This window comes from Ovis aries, chromosome 4, assembly GCF_016772045.2.
Source record: "Ovis aries strain OAR_USU_Benz2616 breed Rambouillet chromosome 4, ARS-UI_Ramb_v3.0, whole genome shotgun sequence".
NCBI lineage: Eukaryota > Metazoa > Chordata > Mammalia > Artiodactyla > Bovidae > Ovis > Ovis aries.
In genome coordinates this window covers 33652688-33675776 of record NC_056057.1, presented here as the reverse complement: position 1 = coordinate 33675776, position 23089 = coordinate 33652688, and the positions used below count along the sequence as shown (strand labels likewise).

At 38.7% G+C, this 23089-nt stretch overlaps 1 protein-coding gene and 2 non-coding genes across 6 annotated transcripts in view; 1 reads left to right on the top strand and 2 right to left on the bottom strand.

Moving 5' to 3' along the window:
• Positions 1-1115: 1115 nt before the first annotated feature.
• The window catches only part of RUNDC3B (RUN domain containing 3B), a 175207-nt gene continuing 153233 nt past the window's right edge, over positions 1116-23089 (bottom strand). For all 4 annotated transcript variants that reach the window (XM_042249155.1, XM_042249156.1, XM_015095223.3 and 1 more), the window contains 2 exons: positions 20257-20378; positions 1116-3531 (listed from right to left, as the gene is read on the bottom strand). In XM_042249155.1, coding sequence (XP_042105089.1) covers positions 3386-3531; positions 20257-20378 — 268 coding nt within the window. In that variant the 3' untranslated portion in view covers positions 1116-3385. The remainder of the gene's footprint in view (positions 3532-20256; positions 20379-23089) is intronic.
• Positions 4708-4779, top strand: TRNAC-ACA (transfer RNA cysteine (anticodon ACA)). Its single transcript has one exon. It is a non-coding gene; the product is annotated as a tRNA-Cys (tRNA).
• On the bottom strand, positions 13331-13402 carry TRNAS-AGA (transfer RNA serine (anticodon AGA)). Its single transcript has one exon. It is a non-coding gene; the product is annotated as a tRNA-Ser (tRNA).

The window sequence follows — 23089 nt, the reverse complement described above, 5'->3', positions numbered from 1 at the left end:
GTGGCTTGAGCAGAGTGTACATGCCCCGTGGTAGATCAGATGGGAAAAGGAGTCCAGGGGGCCTGGTCTGCCAAGAAGGAACAAGAAGGCAAGAGAAAACCAAGGAAGTATTTTGAGCCCAGCTCTGAAAAGTTACAGAGCTGTGTTTTGTTTTTCTCTCAAGACCTATTTTTTTTTTTAACTGAAAGAAAATAGGATAGCATAGGTTAGCCTAGAATAAAACAGAAAACACCAGAATGTGTCACATATTAAGACCAAGTGTTGTAAAGTGAAGCTGGTTTTAGAAAAATGACTCAGGATGAAAAATGGGACTTATGATCAGGTGACCTATTTAAAAACAAGTTTTGGTTTATACCAAAGTATGTTTTTAAAAGGTACCACCATGGCATTGGTATAATTTTATCTTCCCCCTCCTATCTGTGGGGAAAAAAAGCTAAAGCAAAATAGAAGTTGCTTTGCTTACTAAAGAGCAAAGTGGACTAGGTCAAAGAAATTAAGGGCCCTGATGTTCAAAGCAGTCATGTGACATTTCCAGAGTAATCCAGTGGATGAGTTTATCAAAACCAGAAACTAACCAACAATGGGAAACTTAACAAAGAATTTACATAAGTTGTAAATTTGAGAAACATTTTTAACCACTTGAAAACTTGTATGTACATCTAATAAAGAGGGCTTAAAACCAACTTAGTCTACTTGGATGTTTAAGGTTCCTGTCAGTCACCTTTAATGGTAGTTTGCATTTGGTACTTACCACTTCAGAACTTATAATTTTATTTAATGTTGACTTTATCCTGATGCCACCACATAGGTGCTGAGAGGATGGTGGTGGGTCCATTTTACACGTCAGAAAACAAACAGGGTTGTTACATAAATCACAGCTCAGCCAAAACCACTACTGTCCTGTACCACTTGAGTGAATGTTGTCAACTTTAAAGCATATTATGTCATTTGTTAGAAAATAAAAAGTAATTTGAAACAAACTGAAGATTTCTCCAAAAGCATTTTCATATTAGTATTTGAGGTGTTAATATACACTTACCATATTTGTTGAAACAAAAATTCAGTGTATACCTTGAATCGATAACATTTTGTCAAAGAAAAAATAAGGCGACTACTGCATGGTACAAAATGTTTAATATACATGCAACAAGTATCGTACATCAAGGCAACAAAATACGCATGGAAATAGGAGCATATAGTTCAGCATTCTATTTAGGGCAGAGTGTGTGAACAATGAACACTACTGAAGATAGAGACATACCTCATGCAAACATTAACAGACTACCTCTATAACTAGCGTGGAATGAACTGTGTAGAAACCTGAAGTCACATCAGCAGCTCAGTTTTACACCAAGAGCTCCAAGAAAGAAGGAAGAGGCGCTGTCCTCAGAGGCCGTGTTTCAGCATGCGCTCAGCAGCGTGTGAAGATGCACAAGATTCGGTACACGTGAGAACAAATCTGAAAATTTTGATCAATTATGGAATCCTGTATTTCCTTTCTGTATTATAAAAATGTATGGAAAATGTAACAATGATTTTCTTTAATTATTGAAGGATAATGTCATTTGAGAGTGGACCATGAATGAAAGCATTTAAAGTCTGACTGTTAGGAAAGCAGCAGCAACAGTGCCTAAGGCTAGCCTAAAATTTTCCAAGTTCCTCCCACCCTTAATTCTCTCTCATTCGCTCCTCCCAAGGTTTCCAGTAACCTTGTTTTAACCTTCCTTCCATTCCCCATGCTGAATTACAAATTGCTGTAGATACATCATTCACAATAAGGTATACAGAATTAAGACTAGATTGATGGTACCATTTCTCAAGAATATTTGCATTACTACAAGTACCAAAGACTTAAGCTAAAGGAAGAAAGCTCTGAGTATGTTCTGATACATCTAAATAATTTAAGGGCTTCCAGGTCTTCTTTATCCCTGAAATGACATTGTTTGAACTGTCTTAACATATGACTAGCCTTGTTACTGTTTATTATCTTAAATTCCGAATAACGAGAGTCAAGTATTGCAGAGAACCACCACACTCCCACATTTCGAATACAAAGAATGACTGTGGTAAGTGCTGCTTTTCTCTCAATATTTTAGGAGGAATGTTCTTTCAATAGTCAAAGTTGCTAAGTTTGAATGTAATGTTTTATTAACAAATAAAAAATAGCATACAAAGCCCCAGATTAAGTATTGTAGTAGCCTCTTCATGTAAACAATGTATAAAAGATCTTTGGCACAACTGACCATGTTTTCCTCATATTACTTACTCTAGAAAATATACTTCATACATTTCCTCTTTCAATATGGTGGAATTTGGGGGGACCAAATGTACAATTGTTTCAAAATTTGCAAAAATTTAAAAGACATCTCAGAGCTTTTTAAGAAAACTAATTTTTAACTAGTAATTTTTAAGGTCAGTTTTAAAATGAGATTATGGCATGATTAATGACAGAAGCTGTTAAAGCACGTGAGACACACTTCATTCTTGCACACGAGAGAAACAGCACTGGATGTCAGGCATGCTGTTAAGTGTGGTGATTAGCCTGCTGATCCTTATCTTAAAGCTTCTCAAATCCTTAAATGAACTTGATATCTTTCCTGATAAAACTGTTTTCAACATCTGTTCTACATTTTTCAGTTTTTCCAATTTATGGGACATAAATGTGATCAATTTTAAAATTGGTAAACTTTAAAGGAAATTTTAGAAAACAAAGTGTTATTCATTTTACCTAAATGGGCTAAAATACTGTAAAATACTTTCCTTGTGCCCCAACAAATTTAGTAACTGCCTAAATGCACGTCCTACAAAATTTATAAAATGCTGAATGGAATGTTAGGTTGATGCTAAATGGTGACTGTTACAGACAAACTGAATAAATTGCTATGAAACTGCAGCTGAGAACCTTTCTCCTCACTTCAAAGACAAGGCATTTAAACATCAGGACCTGGGAAGGAGTTCATGAAATATGAAATAAGTCATTTTTAGAAAATGTAATCATTGAATAAGAGAGCAAAAGAAAATACTTAAATATCTAGAATAAAACCTTGAACTCAGTCTCTGGCAACTATGATACATTTAAATATATGAAAATCAGCTGAATAATAAATATGTACAATTTGCAATGGATTATTAGAGGATATCTGAAAGTTTTTTAAGCCTATTTTTAAACTTCAGTGACAAATATAATCATTTTTAAATGAAAAATGGCAGCATTATTTTTTTCACCCAGAAGTTTACATGGAGTGGACTGAATTCTCTAATATAAGCAACAGAATTCCAGACATGTCCCAGAACAATATAAAATTCCAAAGATTTTCCCAGCAGTCAAACTTACGTATGTGGAATATTTGCAACATAAAAACTTCTGGCTTTTACATACAATTTTTCAGGATGGAGTCAGACCTGGACTTGTCATCTCTGTTGTAGGACTTGCAAGGTAGTCATTCGATTTTAGGCTTGTTAGAGATTTGTAACTTGCCACTGATGTTAGAGACCCACAGAGGCCAAGTAACGAGGGAGTATCTTCTTTACCTGAAAATTACGATAAGATAACAAATATTTAATTGCTCTTAAAGCTTGATACTAGTAAGATCCTAAAACCATTAAACTTTACATACTGTATAAAACAGTGCAAACATACTGTAAAATCAAACATCTGTATGTTGACTTTTGATCTTCCAGTAGTTTCAATGCTACCCCTTATAGAAACATTACAGTGGGATTATTTGTGCTGCTTTTAAAGTTCTAGATATGGAAGCTCGAGATATTCTGGAACAAATATGGAATTTACCTTTTGGGGGGAGAATATGGTCATATCCAATTAGTAAAGAATAACAAAAAACTACAGCAACAACACAAGTGCCCAGGCGACAGAAACACCAGGAAATCCGCATGTGGGTAAAGGCGAAGCGATGCAGGAGCAGCAGAACTGCTGCAGTTCAGTTGGAGGCCTGACCTACGGAACCTCTGTCCACTGACTGAATAAGCATTCAGCATCTACTCTGCACCAGGAATACGGTTACCTGCTAGAAGTCACTCGGTCCCTGAAGGAGGAGTGGCAGAGGTCTGTGTCCATGCCTGGGGAAAACACGTTCTCTCCCAAGCAGAACAAGCTTCAACCCCCACTGTGCACATGCTTGCTCTAAGAGGCCGGCCTAAGGCTGTGAAAGGCTAGTAAGGTGAAAATCAGTTTTCCAGAGAAAATGGAAAGCTTAGGCTTTACTCACGTGGTTACAGAAATGTAAACTGACCCAGATGTCAGGGGTTTCTGAATATCACACACTGTTTCAAACAGCCCCTCTGCAGTGCCTTCACTGTCATGCTATATGATCATTGTGGGACACTCTCCTTTATTAAAAAATCACAGCCTGAGAAAGGACATGGAGTGTGTTGTAGTCGTCGTCATAGTCCCAGTGCCAGCACACAGGAGACCAACATTACATAATTATATAATGAATGATTCAGTAAGAACCGTGCTGGGACATGAAAGAACGCCTGTGTTCTTTACAGCCGTGTGACCCAGGGAAAGGCATCTTCTCTGAGCCTGCTCCTTCCTTTGTAAAATGAGAACAGACACCAAAAGATGACTATGTTCACTACATGGTTTCGCTAATACAATATAGGAAGGTACAACACTGTTAGGAAAACATATGCAAGAATAATTGTTACATTTGGGTTTTAAATGTTATCATATTTTGATGAAGGAATTCCCTGGTGGCTCAGATGGTAAAGCATCTGCCTACAATGCAGGAGACCTAGGTTCAATCCCTGGGTTGGGAAGATCCTCTGGAGAAGGAAATGGCACCCCACTCCAGTACTCTTGCCTGGAAAATCCCATGGACGGAGGAGCGTGGTAGGCTACAGTCCATGGGGTCACAAAGAGTCAGACACGACTGAGCGACTTCACTTTATTTTGATGATAACATTTGTTATCATCAAAAGATACAGATGTTCCTTTTAAGGTCTAAGCTTAGAGACCTATTTCAGGCCATTTAGAGTTCTTGCTAAATGCTCCAAGAACTCAAATGCTTGAATGGTTTCTCCCAAATTCCTAATTCATCATTGACCTATAATACTGCAAAGATATTTACTGCTAATTACACACACACAAAGGTGCAATTCAGTGGTATTAATTACATTCACACTATGTGCAACCATCACCAACCACTATTTCAAAAAATTTTCATCATGCCAAACAAAAACTCCCTACCTCTTTAAACAGTAAACTTTCCTTTCTCCCATTCCGCTCAGTCTCTGGAAACCTCTAATCTACTTTCTGTGAATTTGCCTGTCCTAGATTCATTCTTAAAAGTGGAATCATACAGCATTTGCCCTTTTGTGACTGGCTTATTTCACTTAATGTAATATTTTTTTCAAGGCCCATGCATGTGGTATGTATTCCTTTTCCATGGCTCGGTAACATTCCATGGTGTGTATATATGACATTTTGTTACTCCACTCATCTGTATGGACATCTGAGTTGTTTCCACCTATCAACTACTTAAAATAATTCTACTGTGAACACTGGCATCCAAGTATCTGAGTCCTATTTTCAATTCTTTGAGAGTATATACTTAGATTACACATATTTTTAAAACATACAGATTATAACACAGTAATTGCAAAGACTAAAAGTCTAACATAAAGATATAAAAATACAAAATCAAGTAATGGAAACCTTTTATGTATGAATTACGAAGTAAAATAAATTTAAGGTATATTTTTCTTTTAAAAACGTCTTAACTCACTAGTGAAGAGGCTAGAAACAGTGACCAGTCCAATCATAACAGGGACCTCTGTAGCCCAGATTATGTTCTCCAGTATCATTTTCTAGTGTAAGGAAACAGGACTTCTTGGAGAAACAGCTAATTCTGAGTATGGGCATGAAATGTACCAAAGAAACTCAGAACATCTTGTTTCCACAAAGCAAGGAAGCTGTGACAGACTACCAGGATGTCAAAAGGAACCGTCTTTTAAAGGGTCTCTCAGTGTGCAAAAAGGTCAGTGACCTCCTAATGCTGCTGCTACTGCTGCTGAGTCGCTTCAGTCGTGTCCGACTCTGTGTGACCCCAGAGACGGTAGCCCACCAGGCTCCCCTATCCCTGGGATTCTCCAGGCAAGAATACTGGAGTGGGCTGCCATTTCCTTCTCCAATGCATGAAAGTGAAAAGTGAAAGTGAAGTCGCTCAGTCATGTCCGACTCCTAGCGACCCCATGGACTGCAGCCTACCAGGCTCCTCTGCCCATGGGATTTTCCAGGCAAGAGTACTGGAGTGGGGTGCCATTGCCTTCTCCGACCTCCTAATGACTGTACTAAAAAAGATGCATTATTTATACTGTATTCTTCCCAATGAAATTAAAAGACGCTTACTCCTTGGAAGAAAAGTTATGACCAACTTAGACAGCATATTAAAAAGCAGAGACATCACTTTGCAAACAAAGGTCTGTAGTCAAAGCTATGGTTTTTCCAGTGGTCATGTATGGATGTGAGAGTTGGACTATAAAGAAAGCTGAGCACCGAAGAATTGATGCTTTTGAACTGTGGTGTTGGAGAAGACTCTTGAGAGTCCCTTGGACTGCAAGGAGATCCAACCAGTCCATCCTAAAGGAGATCAGTCCTGGGTGTTCATTGGAAGGACTGATGTTGAAGCTGAAACTCCAATGCTTTGGCCACCTGATGCAAAGAGCTGACTCATTTGAAAAGACCCTGATGCTGGGAAAGATTGAGGACAGAAGGAGGAGGAGACGACAGAGGATGAGATGGTTGGATGGCATCACTGACTCAAAGGACACGAGTAAACTCAGAGTTGGTGATGGACGGGGAGGCCTGGCATGCTGCAGTCCATTGGGTCGCAAAGAGTCGGAGACGACTGAGCGACTGAACTGAACTGACTGATTCTTCCCAAATATATGTAACCAGAATATACTAAGAATGAACGACTAGAGAAATCTAAATTGTCAGGGATTTAACAAAACAGTTGGCTGGGTGCATAAAATACATAAATTTCAAATGAGAGAAAAAGTTGGGGGGAGGGGCACGGTGCTCTGCTAGATGAAAGGACACCAAAGAGATTGAAAACTAAATGCTCTGTGTGATCCTTGACTGGATTAAAAAAAAAAAAGCAATAAACAATCAAAATTAAGAAACATTTCCAGTTACAGTAGCATCTAAAAGAGTAAAATACTTAGGAATAAAGCAAAAGTATGAAGGTGTGTACACTGACAACTACAAAATAGTGCTGTAAGAAAGTTGAGGTTAAAATAAATGGAAAAACATCCTTTATTTTGATGGACTGGAAGATAATATTGTTAAGATGGCAATGTTTCCCAGATCTAAAAACTCAATGTAATCCCCATCAAAATTCTAACTGCCTTTTTTTAGAAATGACAAGTTGATTCTAAAATTCATATGGGGGCTTCCCTGGAGGTCCAGTGGTAAAGAATCTGCCTGCCAACTCTGGAGACATGGGTTAGACCCCTGTTCCAGGAAGATGCCACGAAACGACTGAGCATATGCACCACAACTACTGAGCCTGAGCTCTAGAGCTTGGGAAACACAACTACTGCAGCCTGAGTGCCCTAGAGGCTGTGGTCCACAACAAGAGAAGCCACTGCAACGAGAAGCCCGAGCCCTGCAACTTGACAGTACCCCGACTCACCCAAACTAGACGAAGCCTGCACGCAGCAATCAAGACGCAGTGGGGTCAACAATAAATAAGTGAATACAAACCATATTTGAAATAAAGTAATAGGAAATGCAAAGGATCCCAAACTTCACAATCTTGAAAAAGAACAAAGTTGTAGGACTCACATGTCCTGATTTCAAGCTTACTGCAAAGCTACAGTAATTTAAGGCAGTGTGATATGGACTAAGGATGATGTGGCGCCATAATAGACACACAGACCATCAGAACAGAACTGAGACTCCAGAAATGAATACACACACGTATGGGTAATGGATTTCAACAAGAGTTCTAGGACCATTCAGTGAGGGAAAGAAGAGTCTTTTCAAAAAATGGTCCAGGAACAACTGACTACATACAAAAAGAATAAAACTAGAACCTTAGTTCACACCATATACAAAAATACATATACCTTGGATACATAGTTCAGTTCAGTTCAGTCGCTCAGTCGTGTCTGACTCTTTGCAACCCCATGAATTGCAGCACACCAGGCCTCCCTGTCCATCACCAACTCCCGGAGTTCACGCAAACTCATGTTCATCGAGTCGATGATGCCATCCAGCCATCTCATCCTCTGTCGTCCCCTTCTCCTCCTGCCCCCAATCCCTTCCAGCATCAGGATCTTTACCAATAAGTCAACTCTTCGCATGAGGTGGCCAAAGTACTGGAGTTTCAGCTTTGGCACCAGTCCTTCCAAGGAACACCCAGGATTGATCTCCTTTAGAATGGACTGGTTGGATCTCCTTGCAGTCCAAGGGACTCTCAAGAGTCTTCTCCAACACCACACTTCAAAAGCATCAATTCTTTGGCACTCAGCTTTCTTCACAGTCCAACTCTCACATCCATACATGACTACTGGAAAACCATAGCCTTGACTAGACGGACCTTAGTCGGCAAAGGAATGTCTCTGCTTTTGAATATGCTATCTAGGTTAGTCATAACTTTCCTTCCAAGGAGTAAGCATCTTTTAACTTCATGGCTGCAATCACCATCTGCAGAGATTTTTGAGCCCCCCAAAATAAAGTCTGACACTGTTTCCACTGTTTCCCTATCTATTTCCCATGAAGTGATGGGATCAGATGCCATGATCTTCATTTTCTGAATGTTGAGCTTTAAGCCAACTTTTTCACTCTCCTCTTTCACTTTCATCAAGAGGCTTTTGAGTTCCTCTTCACTTTCTGCCATAAGGGTGATATCATCTGCATATCTGAGGTTATTGATATTTCTCCCAGCAATCTTGATTCCACCTTGTGCTTCTTCCAGCCCAGCATTTCTCATGATATACTCTGCATATAAGTTAAATAAGCAGGGTGACAATACACAGCCTTGACGTACTCCTTTTCCTATTTGGAACCAGTCTGTTGTTCCATGTCCAGTTCTAACTGTTGCTTCCTGACCTGCATATAGGTTTCTCAAGAGGCAGGTCAGGTGGTCTGGTATTCCCACCTCTTGAAGAATATTCCACAGTTTATCATGATCCACACAGTCAAAGGCTTTGGCATAGTCAATAAAGCAGAAGTAGATGTTTTTCTGGAACTCTCTTACTTTTTCCATGATCCAGTGGATGTTGGCAATTTGATCTCTGGTTCCTCTGCCTTTTCTAAAACCAGCTTGAACATCTGGAAGTTCACGGTTCACGTATTGCTGAAGCCTGGCTTGGAGAATTTTGAGCATTACTTTACTAACGTGTGAGATGAGTGCAATTGTGCGGTAGTTTGAGCATTCTTTGGCATAGCCTTTCTTTGGGATTGGAATGAAAACTGACCTTTTCCAGTCCTGTGGCCACTGCTGAGTTTTCCACATTTGCTGTCATATTGAGTGCAGCACTTTCACAGCATCATCTTTCAGAATTTGAAATAGCTCAACTGGAATTCCATCACCTCCACTAGCTTTGTTCGTAGTGATGCTTTCTAAGGCCCACTTGACTTCACATTCCAGGATGTCTGGCTCTAGGTGAGTGATCACACCATCATGATTATCTTGGTCATGAAGATCTTTTTTGTACAGTTCTTCTGTGTATTCTTGCCACCTCTTCTTAATATCTTCTGCTTCTGTTAGGTCCATACCATTTCTGTCCTTTATTGAGCCCATCTCTGCATGAAATGTTCCCTTGGTATCTCTAATTTTCTTGAAGAGATCTCTAGTCTTTCCCATTCTGTTGTTTTCCTCTCTTCCTTTGCATTGATCGCTGAAGAAGGCTTTCTTATCTCTCCTTGCTATTCTTTGGAACTCTGCATTCAGATACTTATATCTTTCTTTTTCTCCTTTGCATTTCACTTCTCTTCTATTCACAGCTATTTGTAAGGCCTCCCCAGACAGCCATTTTGCTTTTTTGCATTTCTTTTCCATGGGGATGGTCTTGATCCCTGTTTCCTGTACAATGTCATGAACCTCCGTCCATAGTTCATCAGGCACTCTATCTATCAGATCTAGTACCTTAAATCTATTTCTCACTTCCACCATATAATCATAAGGGATTTGATTTAGGTCATACCTGAATGGTCTAGTGGTTTTCCCTACTTTCTTCAATTTCAGTCTGAATTTGGCAATAAGGAGTTCATGATCTGAGCCACAGTCAGCTCCCGGTCTTGTTTTTGCTGACTGTATAGAACTTCTCCATCTTTGGCTGCTAAGAATATAATCAATCTGGTTTTGGTGTTGACCATCTGGTGATGTCCATGTGTAGAGTCTTCTCTTGTGCTGTTGGAAGAGGGTGTTTGCTATGACCAGTGTGTTCTCTTGGGAAAACTCTATTAGCCTTTGCCCTGCTTCATTCCGTATTCCAAGGCCAAATTTGCCTGTTACTCCAGTATACCTATACTTAATACATATAGCTATACTTAATACATATACCTTGGATTAGGCAGCATTTTCTTAGATGTGACACCAACAAAAACACTAGCAACCCAAAGAAAAACTAGATAAACTGTATTTTGTCAAAATCGACAACTTTGTAAGTTAAAGAATACTAGCAAGAAAGTGAAAACACACACCTCAGAAAGGGAGAAAATACCTGCAATTTGTATTATCTGCTACAGGTCTACAATCCAAAATAAACATAAAGAACTATCACAACTCAACAATAAAAAGACAATGCAATTTTCAAATGGTCAAAGGATCTGAGTAGACATTTCTCTGAAGGTGATATACAAATGGCCAATAAGCACATGAAAAGATGTTCAACATTATTATGCACCAGCACAGTCCATGTCAAAACCATGAAATTCCACTTCATACCTACTAGATGGCTATTTTCAAAGGTGAAGTCGCTCAGTCGTGTCCGACTGTTTGCGACCCCATGGACTGTAACCTACCAGCCTTCTCCGTCCATGGGATTCTCCAGGCAAGAATACTGGAGTGGATTGCCATTTCCTTCTCCAGGGGATCTTCCCAACCCAGGGATCAAACCCGGGTCTCCCACATTGGAGGCAGACGCTTTAACCTCTGAGCCACCAGGGAAGCCAGACAATAAATAGTGTTGGTGTGGGTGAGGAGAAAATGAAATCGTCCCTGCTGGTGGGACTGCAAAATGCAACTGTCTGTTCAAAAAAAAAAAAAAAACCACAAGTTTGGCAGTTCCTCAAATGGTTAAACATATGATCCAGCCAATTCTGTTCTTGGATATATACCCAAGAGAAAAATATAAGTTCACTCAAAACCTTGTACATGAATGTTCATGGCAGCAGCATTCATCAAAGCCCCAAAGTGGAAACAACCCAAGCGTTCCAACAGCGAATGCACACACTGCGGTGCAGCCGCACAACGGAAGGTTATTTGAGCATAAAAGGAAATGAAGCAACTGATGGATGCTGTGGCGTGGAAGAACTGTGAAAACATGCTAAGTCAAAAAAAACCAGGCCCAAAAGAAGCTACACTTTGTATGATTTCATTTTATGAAATGTTCAGAACAGAAAAATTCAAAGAGAAGATAGATTAGTAGTCACCAGGAGGAGGCGGAAGGAGGAATTGGGACTGAACCCTAGTAGGTACAACAGGGCTTCTTTACTAGGTGATGGCCATGTTCTGAAATTAGACAGTGGTGATGGTTACACATGCTGAATATGCTAAACACCATTGAATTGTATGCTTTAATATGGTGAGTTTAAAAATTTTGTTTTATAAAATGATAGATTTTATGTTATAAGAATTATAATGAAACAGGTTTTTTTTTAAGTCTAAAAGAACTTCTAAAATAAAAGTGCTGAGAGATATGGACAAATGTGTTCTAGTTTAATTGTTGGCATTCTCTTTCTTTGGGGGGGTTTATTTTTTTTGGTTAGACTTGATGAAATATGTAGCTGTTAGCATAATAGCAGTCACATATGAAAGGCTTAATACATGCTTCCTAAAAAAAAGACAACTTTTCAATCTTCCTATCAACAACTGTGGTACATTTTAACTTATAAATTTTTTAAAAAATTTAAATAATCAGTAGGAATGTAGAATTTCCTTTTGTTTTATACCTCTTTACTATATCATTCATTAAAATAAATCCTTGAGGAATGTAGGGACCTATACAAAGGCATAAAAGGTTCTTCTGTTTGAATAAAATTTTAGAATACAAGCACATATTTCTTTTCTCCAAGTAATGAGTAACAAATCTCTATTTCTTGAGACTTGTCACATAGAGATGTTAATACTTTTAACTAAAAATGTGAAAAATATGTAAAAGTAATGGTCATTTACAGTTCTGTCACTAAATTTACCACTTCAAACCATACATTTGATGTATTTAATTTCCAGTATTTGTTTTTAGAAGGGAAAAATATCTATTATGTTTGAAAAAAATGACATATTCATTATAAAAATTTAATCAATGCAGCAAAGCACAAAAAGAAATTTTAATGAACTTACCATCCAGCTTACATTCAACAAGAAAAGTAGGTACAAAGAACAGTATAAAATTGGGATGATGTCACGAAAGTCTTTAAATTAAATTTTTTTCATTTTTACTGTGATGCAATGTAAGAAACAGCCAGGAAAAGAAATGGTGAACTTCCAATACATTTTTTTCCTGAAGAGTCAGTATTTTTCGAAAGAGTAATCTATGTTGAGAGAGCATGAAAAATGTATAGCTACCCATCAAGTTTGAGTGTTTTCTAACATGTATCAATTTTAGAATTACCTATTGAACTCTTAAAATTCAACAGTTTAAAAAACAAAGGAATTCAAGTTGAGAACAGACTAAGATAGGAAGAGATACTTCACTGGAGGATACTGATGGCAAATAAGTTCACAAAAATGAACGTCACTTGCCATCATGCATGCTGAGTGGCTCAGTTGTATCCGACTCTTTGTGACCCCATGGACTTCAGCCCAAGAGGCTCCTCTGTCCACATAATTTCCCAGGCAAGAATACTGTAGTGGGTTGCCATTTCCTCCTCTAGGGGATCTTCTTGACCCAGGAATCGAACCCATATCTCCTGAGTCTTCCTTCACTGGGAGGCAGATTTTTTACCACTGAGCCACCTGGGAAGCCCATCAGGGAAATGCAGATTAAACCCATGGTGAGATAGTGACAGTGAAGTCACTCAGTCGTGTCCGACTCCTTGTGACCCCATGGACTGTAGCCTACCAGGCTCCTCCCTCCATGGGATTCTCCAGGCAAGAGTACTGGAGTGGGTTGCCATTTCCTTCTCCAGGGGATCTTCCCGACCCAGGGATCGAACCTTGGTCTCCTGCATTCTAGGCAGACGCTTTAACCTCTGAGCCACCAGGGAAGCTGCATACCTATAACAATGGCTAAAATAAAAAACTGACAACACTGAAAGATGGTAAGGATGTGGACAAATTGGATTGCTCATACATTGCTGGTGGGAATACAAAACAGAACAGTCACTCTGAAAAATAGTTGGGCAGATTCTTAAAAACCTAAACATGCAACCACCATACAGCCTAGCAGCTGTACTCCTAGCTATTCATCCCAGAGAAAGTAAGACTTAGGTTCACACAAACACCTATAAATAAAGGTTCACAGCAGCTTAGTCCATTTCAGCTGCTATACCAGAAATATCATAAACTGGGTGGCTTATAAACAACAGAAATTTGTTTTTCACAGTTCTGGAAACTGGGAAATCCAAGCTCAAGGTCACTGCAAATTCGGTGTCTGGTTATGGTCCGTCTCCTGGTTTCTATACAGTAGTCTTCTCACTCTGTCCTAACAAGACTAAAGGGGGAAAGGAGCTCTCTGGGGTCTCTCTTTAAGGGCACTAATCCCATTCATGAAGCCTCCATCCTCATACCTAATCATCTCCCAACACCCATGTTCTAATATTCTCATACCAGATATTTGGTTTCGACAGATGAATCTAGGGGAACACAAACATTCAGTCAATGGTAGCAGCTTTACAGTCCTCAAGTGTAAACCAACCTAAACATCCCTCAATGACTGGTTTCAAAACAAAACAAAAATGATACAGCACATCCATACCATGGAATATTCTTAGCAATAAAAAAAGCAAAAATAAAAATAAAGAAAGCAATTAAAAAAAATAGACACGTAACAACTGGGACAGATCTCAGGGGAATTATGCTGAGTGAAAAAATCCAATCCAAAGAGTCCATGTACTATCTTAATACTCTTCATGATGTTATTATACAACATTCTTCATAATTTCATGACATATTACAGTAACATAGAACAGATTAGTGCTTGCTGTGGGTTAGGGAAGGGACAGAGGTAAGGCATGGCTGGAAGGGAGGTGGTATGGTTATAAAGGGCAGCATAAGGGATCCCTGTGGTGAAGGAACTGTCCATGTCTGAACGGTGGTGTGTGTACAAGGACCGACACATGTAAAATGGCATATACTAAAAACACACACGACTGAGTACCTGTAAGTCTGAGTGAAATCAGTGGATTATGCTGTCAATTTCATAGATGTGATATTGTACAGTTTTGTAAGATGTTGCCCAGGAGGCAAACTGAGTGAAGGGTATATGGAGATCTCTGTATTATTTATTAATCTGCATGTGAATCTATAATTACTTCAAAATAAAAAGTTAAATTTTAAAAAGGGGGTAGCTACAGAAATTCTTCAAAGTGATAAGCATTCAGGGAAAAGTACAGAATGTAAACAAATATTAAGTGGACAGAATAACCTTGGGCATACATAGTTTAGTGTATCTCTAGGGTAAATTTACTGGATTAGAAAATAAAAGCATATGCAGGATTGTGTCAACTTTACACTAACTTGGAGAAAACTCGAAAGTATTTCTTTCCATTTACTGAGTCTGCTTTTGTATTTCTTAAAAATGGTTATAGCTCTCCTGAGATAGGAAAAAATTTAACAAGAAATGTACAATGCCTAAATATTTTATCTTCTCTGCTGTTTAAATAGCTTTTCTTTTTCCATACTAACAGAGTCACTGGCTATTTATACCACATGCAAAGGCTACTGATTTCTGTATAATTTTATATCCTGTTACTGTAGAAGACTTTTATTTTTTTAACTTTGCAGTTTATTTCATTTTTGAATTTTGTTTCTGGCTGTGCTGGGCCTTTGTTGCTGCACACAGGTTTTCTCTAGTTGCAGCGAGCAGGGGGCTACTCTTTGTTACAGAGCCCAGGCTCAAGGAATGCAGGCTTCAGGAGCCTGCAGCATGTGGGCTCAGTAGTTGTGGTACACAGGCTTAGTTACTCTGTGGTGTGTGGGATCTTCCTGGACTAGGGATCGAACCCGTGTCCCCTGAAGGTAGATTCTTAACCACAGAGAAGCTCCAAGACTTTTTTTTTTAATTGTCTAAATTAGTGTTATTTATCTGTGCTTCCCAGGTTCATGCTATAAACTCTAAAATCCAATTCTCATGTCCCTAGAAGTTTCTTCTTTAAATGCACTGACTAAACCTCCAGTATAATGTTAAATAGTGGTAGAAACAATGGGTATCTCAGCATTTCCCCATTAAGATGCTGGTTTTAGGACAGATATACACACATATATACATATTCATGTAAGGTAAGTATTACTTAGGTCTTCTGTGTTGAATGTTTATCACACACGTGTTGAATTCTGCCCAGGGTTTCCTGGCATCTGTGGATGATAAGTCTTTCCTCAGATCTATTAATATAGTGCATCATATTAATAGATTTCCTAATACTGAATCAATCTTCTGTTCCTGTTCACGGTGTATCGTTCCTTTATGTGGTGATAGACACTGTTCACTAGTACGTTATTTAAAACTTTTATATCATTATCTGTAAGTGGAACTGACCTATCACTTTTTAATTTTTCATACTGTATTTATCAGGTTGTACTTATTCCCTTAATTTTTATTTGCTTTCTTTCCTTTATGATTGAATTATCTGGGTCTCTTTTAATTAAAAAATAAGGTTTCTTGATTTATTAAGTAAATATCTTTTCTATTCTCTGTCTCATTAACTTGTGATTTTATCTTTATTATTTTATTCTTTGTGCTTTTTAATTTACCTTTTGCTTCTTTTTCTAGTTTTAGGGGCTGGGAAAACTCATTTATTTTCTTTCCTTTTTCAGTTCAGTTGCTCAGTCATGTTCGACTCTTTGCAACCCCATGAACCGCAGCATGCCAGGCCACCCTGTCCATCACCAACTGCCAGTGATTACTCAAACTTGTGTCCATTGAGTCAGTGATGCCATCCAACCATCTCATCCTCTGTTGTCCTCTTCTCCTTCTGCCCTCAATCCTTCCCAGCATCAGGGTCTTTTCAAATGAGTCAGCTCTTTGCATCAGGTGGCCAAAGTATTGAAGTTTCAGCTTCAACATCAGTCCTTCCAATGAACACTCAGGACTGATCTCCTTTAGGATGGACTGGTTGGATCTCCTTGTAGTCCAAGGGACTCTCTAGAGTCTTCTCCAACACCACAGTTCAAAAGCATCAATTCTTCGGCGCTCAGCTTTCTTTATAGTCCAACTCTCACATCCATACATGACCACTGGAAAAACCATAGCCTGACTAGACGGACCTTGTTGGAAAAGTAATGTCTCTGCTTTTTAATATGTTGTCTAGGTTGGTCATAGACAAGTAAATCTCACAGTCTGCTATGCTGAGTCTTCACTGGCATTTTTTAGAAATTCGTAATTTCAACTTATATTTCTCTTTCACCCAAGAGTTGTTCAATAGATGGTTTATTTACCCCCAGGTGAAAGGCCCCTTTAAAGAAAAAAATTATCAAATTCTATGATTCTTTTGCATTTTGATCAGAGTACTACCTGTAATGTATGTACGTCCCTCAGGGATACTGGCCTATCATTTTCTTTTCTGTGTGATACCTTTGTCTGGTTGTGGAATCTGGGTGATGCTGATCTCATAGAATAAGTTCAGAAGTGTCCCTTCCTTTGCAGTTTTTTGGAATAGTTTCAGAAGGAGAGGCGGTGACTCTTTTCTAAATGTGGGTAGAATTCACCTGTGAAGCCATCTGGTCCTGGACTTTGGTTTGCTGGATGTTTTTAAATTATTGATTCAATTTTATTACTGGTAAGGCATCAGTTCGTATTTTCTATTTCTTCCTGGTTCTGCCTTGGGAGATTGTACATTGAGGAATCTGTCCATTTTTTTTCTTGCTCATCCATTTTACTAGCTTTTGTAATCTATTATGATCCTTTGCATTTCTGTGGTGTCAGCTGTAACTTCTCCTTTTCCATTTCTGATTTTATGGATTTGGGTCTCATCTTTTTTTCCTTGATGAGTCTAGCTGAAGGTTTATCAGTTTTGTTTATCTTTTCAAAGCAGTACCTGAATTCTTAAAACCAATACAGTATTCTTTAGGGTAATTAGGTTCATAAAGAAACTGAGCATGAAGGTACAGGGATTGTTCATATACCTCCTACCCCTACACATGCACAGGCTCCCACTATTAGCCTCCCCCACTAGAGTGCACACTTATTACAATGGAGGAACCTACACGAACACACAATCACCACCCAGAGGCCACAGTTTATATTAGGGTTCACTCCTAACACTGACCATCCTACGGGCTGCACAATGTATAATAACATGTTTCTACCATTTTAGTATCACTGGAGCCATTTCATGGCCCTAAAAATCCTGTATGTGCTACCCACTCCCTCCTCCTCCATTCATTTTCTTTTTTTTTCTTAACAAATTTTACTTTATTATTATTTTTGGCCACACCACACAGCATGCAGGATCTTAGTTCCCTGACCAGGGATCGAGCTCCACACTCCCAGCAGTGGAGGAGCAGAGTCTTAATCACTGGACCACTAGGGAAGTCTCACATTTGTTTTAACAGTATAAAAATATTCATTATTAATATCTTATTGATATTAAAATGCCTAAAATTAGAAACTAGATTAAAAGTTTGAACAAATGTATTTTTATATGAAAAATCATCATAAAGAAATCCATAGTATTCACTAGGTTTTTTAAACATATACATACTCTAAAAAATGACAGTTTACTCTTTTCTATCGACATTAGTGCCACTAAGACACTCTAATATGCTACCTTTATTGTCAATATCATCAAAGAAAGATCCGTTTGTATTTAATATACACTGTTTATTAAACTAGTAAAACAGACTAAGGCCCTTCAAGAACATGTCAACAACTATCTTAAAAGAAGCAGGAAATTCATTTTATCATAATTTTTCCATTGCCTGAGACTTCTGGTTAACTGAATTTTTACTTTATACTACCAGTAATTTGTTCTTCACAGTCTATGACACTTATTTATTATATATACTTATTCTATCAATTAATATTTAATGACTATCTATAATTCATCAGACTCTAACAATATCCTGGTGAAAATATGGATAAGATACCCCACCCTCATGGGTGGTGAAAGCATTTGTCACCCAGTCATGTCCGACTTTTTTGACCCCATGGACTGTAGCCCGCCAAGCTCCTCTGTCCATGGAATTCTTCAGGCAAGAATACTGGAGTGGGTTACCATACCCTTCTCCAAGGGATCTTCCCAACCCAGGGATCGAACCCAGGGCTCCCACATTGCAGGTGGATTCTTTACTGTCTGAGCCACCAGGAAGCTACCCTTCTAAGCTTACATCTTAGTGGGGAGTTACAGATAAGAATCATAATGTATAGCAATACGTATTGTAAAGTGACCGGGATGGGGTGGACCTGGAGACAGGTGGTGAATTAAGGTACAGCAGCCAATGAAAACTACTTTAAAGAGCTGATATTTTTCCAGAGACCTGATGAAGAAGTTGCCATGGAAAGATTTTAAGAAAGGAGCTTCAGGGCAGTGGGCAAAGGAAGTGTAAAGATAGCTGAGGCAGAAACCAGCCTGGAGGGACAGTCTGGAGGTCAGTTTGCTATGGTGTGGAGAACAAATCAGTTTGCTATGGACCGATATGAAGCAGAAGCTGTTAAGGACCAGATCACAAGGAAGCCACGAAAAGCAGTTTGGCTTTGACTCTGATTGGTACTGAGAGCAGTTACAGAATTTCAAGGTGGGTGGCAAATAGATTCTGATTTATGTTTTTTAATGATTACTGATCACTAAATGGAGAATGGATTAAGAGGAGGCAGGAATGAGAGAGGAAAGCAGTCCATTCCATCCAAGAGGCTTGATTCAGGTGGCCTAGACCACAGCAGTAGTAATGGAGAGGATGAATCAATACCTGCAGCATGCACTGCATGGGAAGCAGACAGAACTTGTTGACAAGCTGACTTGCAGTTAGAGGGCAAAGAGCAGCGACTAGGATAACGCCTGTGGGAGTGTCATTTACTGCAACAAAGATGACAGAGAAGAGAGGAGGCACAGAAGAAAACAGTTCCTTTGAAGTAAGGCAGGGTCTGTCTGTCCCTAGACCTCACCCATCACCAAGCGTGGAACTGAGAAGAGCAGAGGGAAAATATGTGAGCGTTGGATTATTCCAGCACCAGCTATCCAATCCAAAGTGTTAGAGTCACACACCTAGCCTATACCTGGGGGGTGGGTGTGGGAAAGGTAAGAATTTCTAAACAGCTACTCTACTGAAGTTTAAAAGCAAGCAGACTGTGTCTCAGAAACTGAAATGTGATCATACGATTGAAAGTGGCCTCAAAAGTTATGAAACTGGATCAACATGTTGTTCAGGAAGATGCAACTCAATGGAAAGAGGGGTGGTTAGAACACAGCTGAAAGCAACAGGAAAGAAGACTCTTCTACTCCCCACGTTTTTCAGCATATTCAGAAAATGAAGTACCAGAAGAACTCAAGAATGAGTAATCATCAGCTGGATCAAAAACTGCTGAGAAGTTTAACAGGGTGAAGACAGAGGACTGATGTCAACAATATGGCAGCAGTTGATTACCTTCATAAAACGCATTTTGGTAAGTAGCAGAGACTCAAAAGCCAAATTGGAAAAAAAAAGAAAGCCAAACTGGGGGGAAAAGCCAAATTGGAATGGGTAAAAAAGAACACAGGAAGTGAAGAAATAAAGGTTAACAGCTACAGAATATCTTTTGAGAAGTTTAGCTACAAACACATGAGATAAAAACAAGAGTTGACCCTTTTTAATCATAATGGCAGCTTAATTCCTAGCATGCTTCACAGAAATGTCACTATTATTCTTTAGCAATTAGAATACGTACAGTGCAGGAAAACATAATTTTCGAATAGATTTTTTTTCTTACCTTCACTGATTAAATTTAATGTGTCTTGTTTTCCATCTCCTTCTTGTGACTGACCTGGATCCAGTGAAGTCTGAGAAAGGCTAACCTCAGCTGATAACTGGTCAAGGCTCTGATAACTTTTTCTGTAAGACAAAGGTGAAAGACTACTTTAACTTATTTCCACAATTAAAAAAAAAAAAAAAACTTCTAGAGATATTCTTTAATGGTTTTCTCCAATTTACTGACTCTCAGGCTCATTTCTCCCCATCTGCCCCCTAAACTTCATCTGTATCATGGTAGCAATAGAAACAGTTGTATCTTTCCCTCCGCCCTCTTTGGAGGTTGTTAAATCCACTAAAACAGGAAAAGAGAAACAACCTGTCAAACAAATTCAGTTCCTTTTGATGATCAAGTTAGTAAAGAAATAGGCACTTCTGGTCATTATCAATTGTCATTATCAACTGTGCATTGATATTGACTGGTCATTATCAATCGTGCAGAAAATCTCAAGTCTCTCAATACACAAATAAAACTTAAACTGACATAACTTTTGTTATGAGGACTGTGTCTCCTAAGCACAATACCTTGGGACTATCACAGATGATTTTTACATAGAAATACCAAATTACTGTTATCAATTCCTGTCACTGAGAAATTTTAAAAATGTTGGGATGTAAAATACCTGTTTGTGTTAATACACCTTCAAGATGATTAACCTCCTTCCATCATCTATTGACAACTGCGAGCCCATTTTTTTTAAATTTTATTTATTTTTAATTGAAGGATAATTGCTTTACAGTATTGTGTTGGTTTCTGCCAAACATCAATAGGAATGAGCCCATTTTCTATTAAACAAATTCACTAGAAATAAATTATAACAAATGAAAATTCAGTTATGACTGAAAAGTTAATGAATATAAATGTTCAAATCTTCCTCATATTTGTTTTGTCAACATAAAACCAACTCAAAGAGATACATGCGGCTATGGTATTACTGACATTTCAGGTATGTGACAAAGTTCAGTATTATTTCTAAATATAAATGATCCAGGAAGAGGAACACATTTTTCAGGTTCAACACTTATTTCCAAAGGTAGTCAAACCCTATCTAATTTCCTAGAAGTGTTATAATAATATTGTAGAACATACATATAATCTAAGTGACCTATTAAATAGCTCTTGAAATGGCAACCCACTCCAGTATTCTTGCCTGGAGAATCCCATGGACAGAGGAGCCTGGTGGGCTACAGTCCACGGGGTCGCAAGGAGTCGGACACAACTGAGCGACTTCACTTCTCTAGTCATACACACAAGAGGAGGCTCACAGATTTAGCTGGTGTGTGTGTATTAAGTATACAGGGGATATAACTGGCACCTATTTGTTTTTTCCTTTAAGAAATGAGGTGAAGGTGAGGTGACAGAATAGCTTCCTAGCTTACAATGTGAGCACTTTCTCACTTTACAACAGTGATGACTCAAATGTTGAGAGTATAAAAGTTCTTACTCATAATTTTAAATAGCAAGATAGTCTCTGTAGGAAACTTCAGAGATAATTATAACAGATAACACACATACATAACATGTAACAAAAAATAATACCCAGAAAGAAAAACACCAATACAGTATACTAACACATATATATGGAATTTAGAAAGAAGGTAACAATAAATCTGTATGCAAGACAACAAAAGAGACGCAGATGTATTGAACAGCCTTTTGGACTCTGTGGGAGAGGGCGAGGGCGGGATGATATGGGAAAATAGCACTGAAACATGTAAAATATCATACGTGAAACTAATCGCCAGTCCAGGTTTGATGCATGAGACAGGGTGCTTGGGGCTGGTGCACTGGGATGACCCAGAGGGATGGGATGGGGAGGGACATGGGAGTGGGGTTCAGGATGGGGAACACATGTACACTCATGGCGGATTCAAGTCAATGTATGGCAAAACCAATACGATATTGTAAAGTAAAATAAATAATTAAAAAATGATACCCAATATTTATATTTATATATATTTATATAGTACTTATCAAATGCTAGGCAGTGTTCTACATGTACATATATATTAAGTTCCTTAATACTCATGGCTACCAGAAGAGGTTGGAATTATTATCATCCCCACTTTACAGAAGAGGACTGGGACACAGGAGATGAGATTTGCACCTGGTTGCTAAGTCACTTCAGTCGTGTCCGACTCTGTGCGACCCCATAGATGGCGGCCCACCAGGCTCCCCCGTCCCTGGGATTCTCAAGGCAAGAACACTGGAGTGGGTTGCCATTTCCTTCTCCAATGCATGAAAGTGAAAGGTGAAAGTGAAGTCGTTCAGTCGTGTCTGACTCTTAGCGACCCCATGGACTGCAGCCTACCAGATTCCTCTGTCCATGGGATTTTCCAGGCAAGAGTACTGGAGTGGGGTGCCATTGCCTTCTCCGTTGCACTTGGTAGCCTGGCTCTAACTCTCTCCCAATAATTACTACACTGTCTCCTCTCTAGTGTAAAGAGAAAAGACTCGGCTTCCTATTAGACGCCCTTCTTAAACAGCAGCTCAGTTTGCTAAGACAGATCATGGAAACTATACTGTATTTAATCAAAGCACTGACAATTTCCCTTGATTTCCAGTAAAATTTTATTTCTTTAGCTATAGCAGGAAGCAGGAATGGAAGAATTTAATAAAGGAAGGTATAAATAAGTTTCTTTTCCAAGTTATTTTTCTGTGTCTAACTGGTAGGAGACTTGCCTTTTAAAATGAAGGGCTAAAAAATAAATAAATAAAATAAATAAATAAAAAATAAAATGAAGGGCTTAGGATGTTTCTGATGCTGCTATTTCACTATAGAAAACTTGTTCAT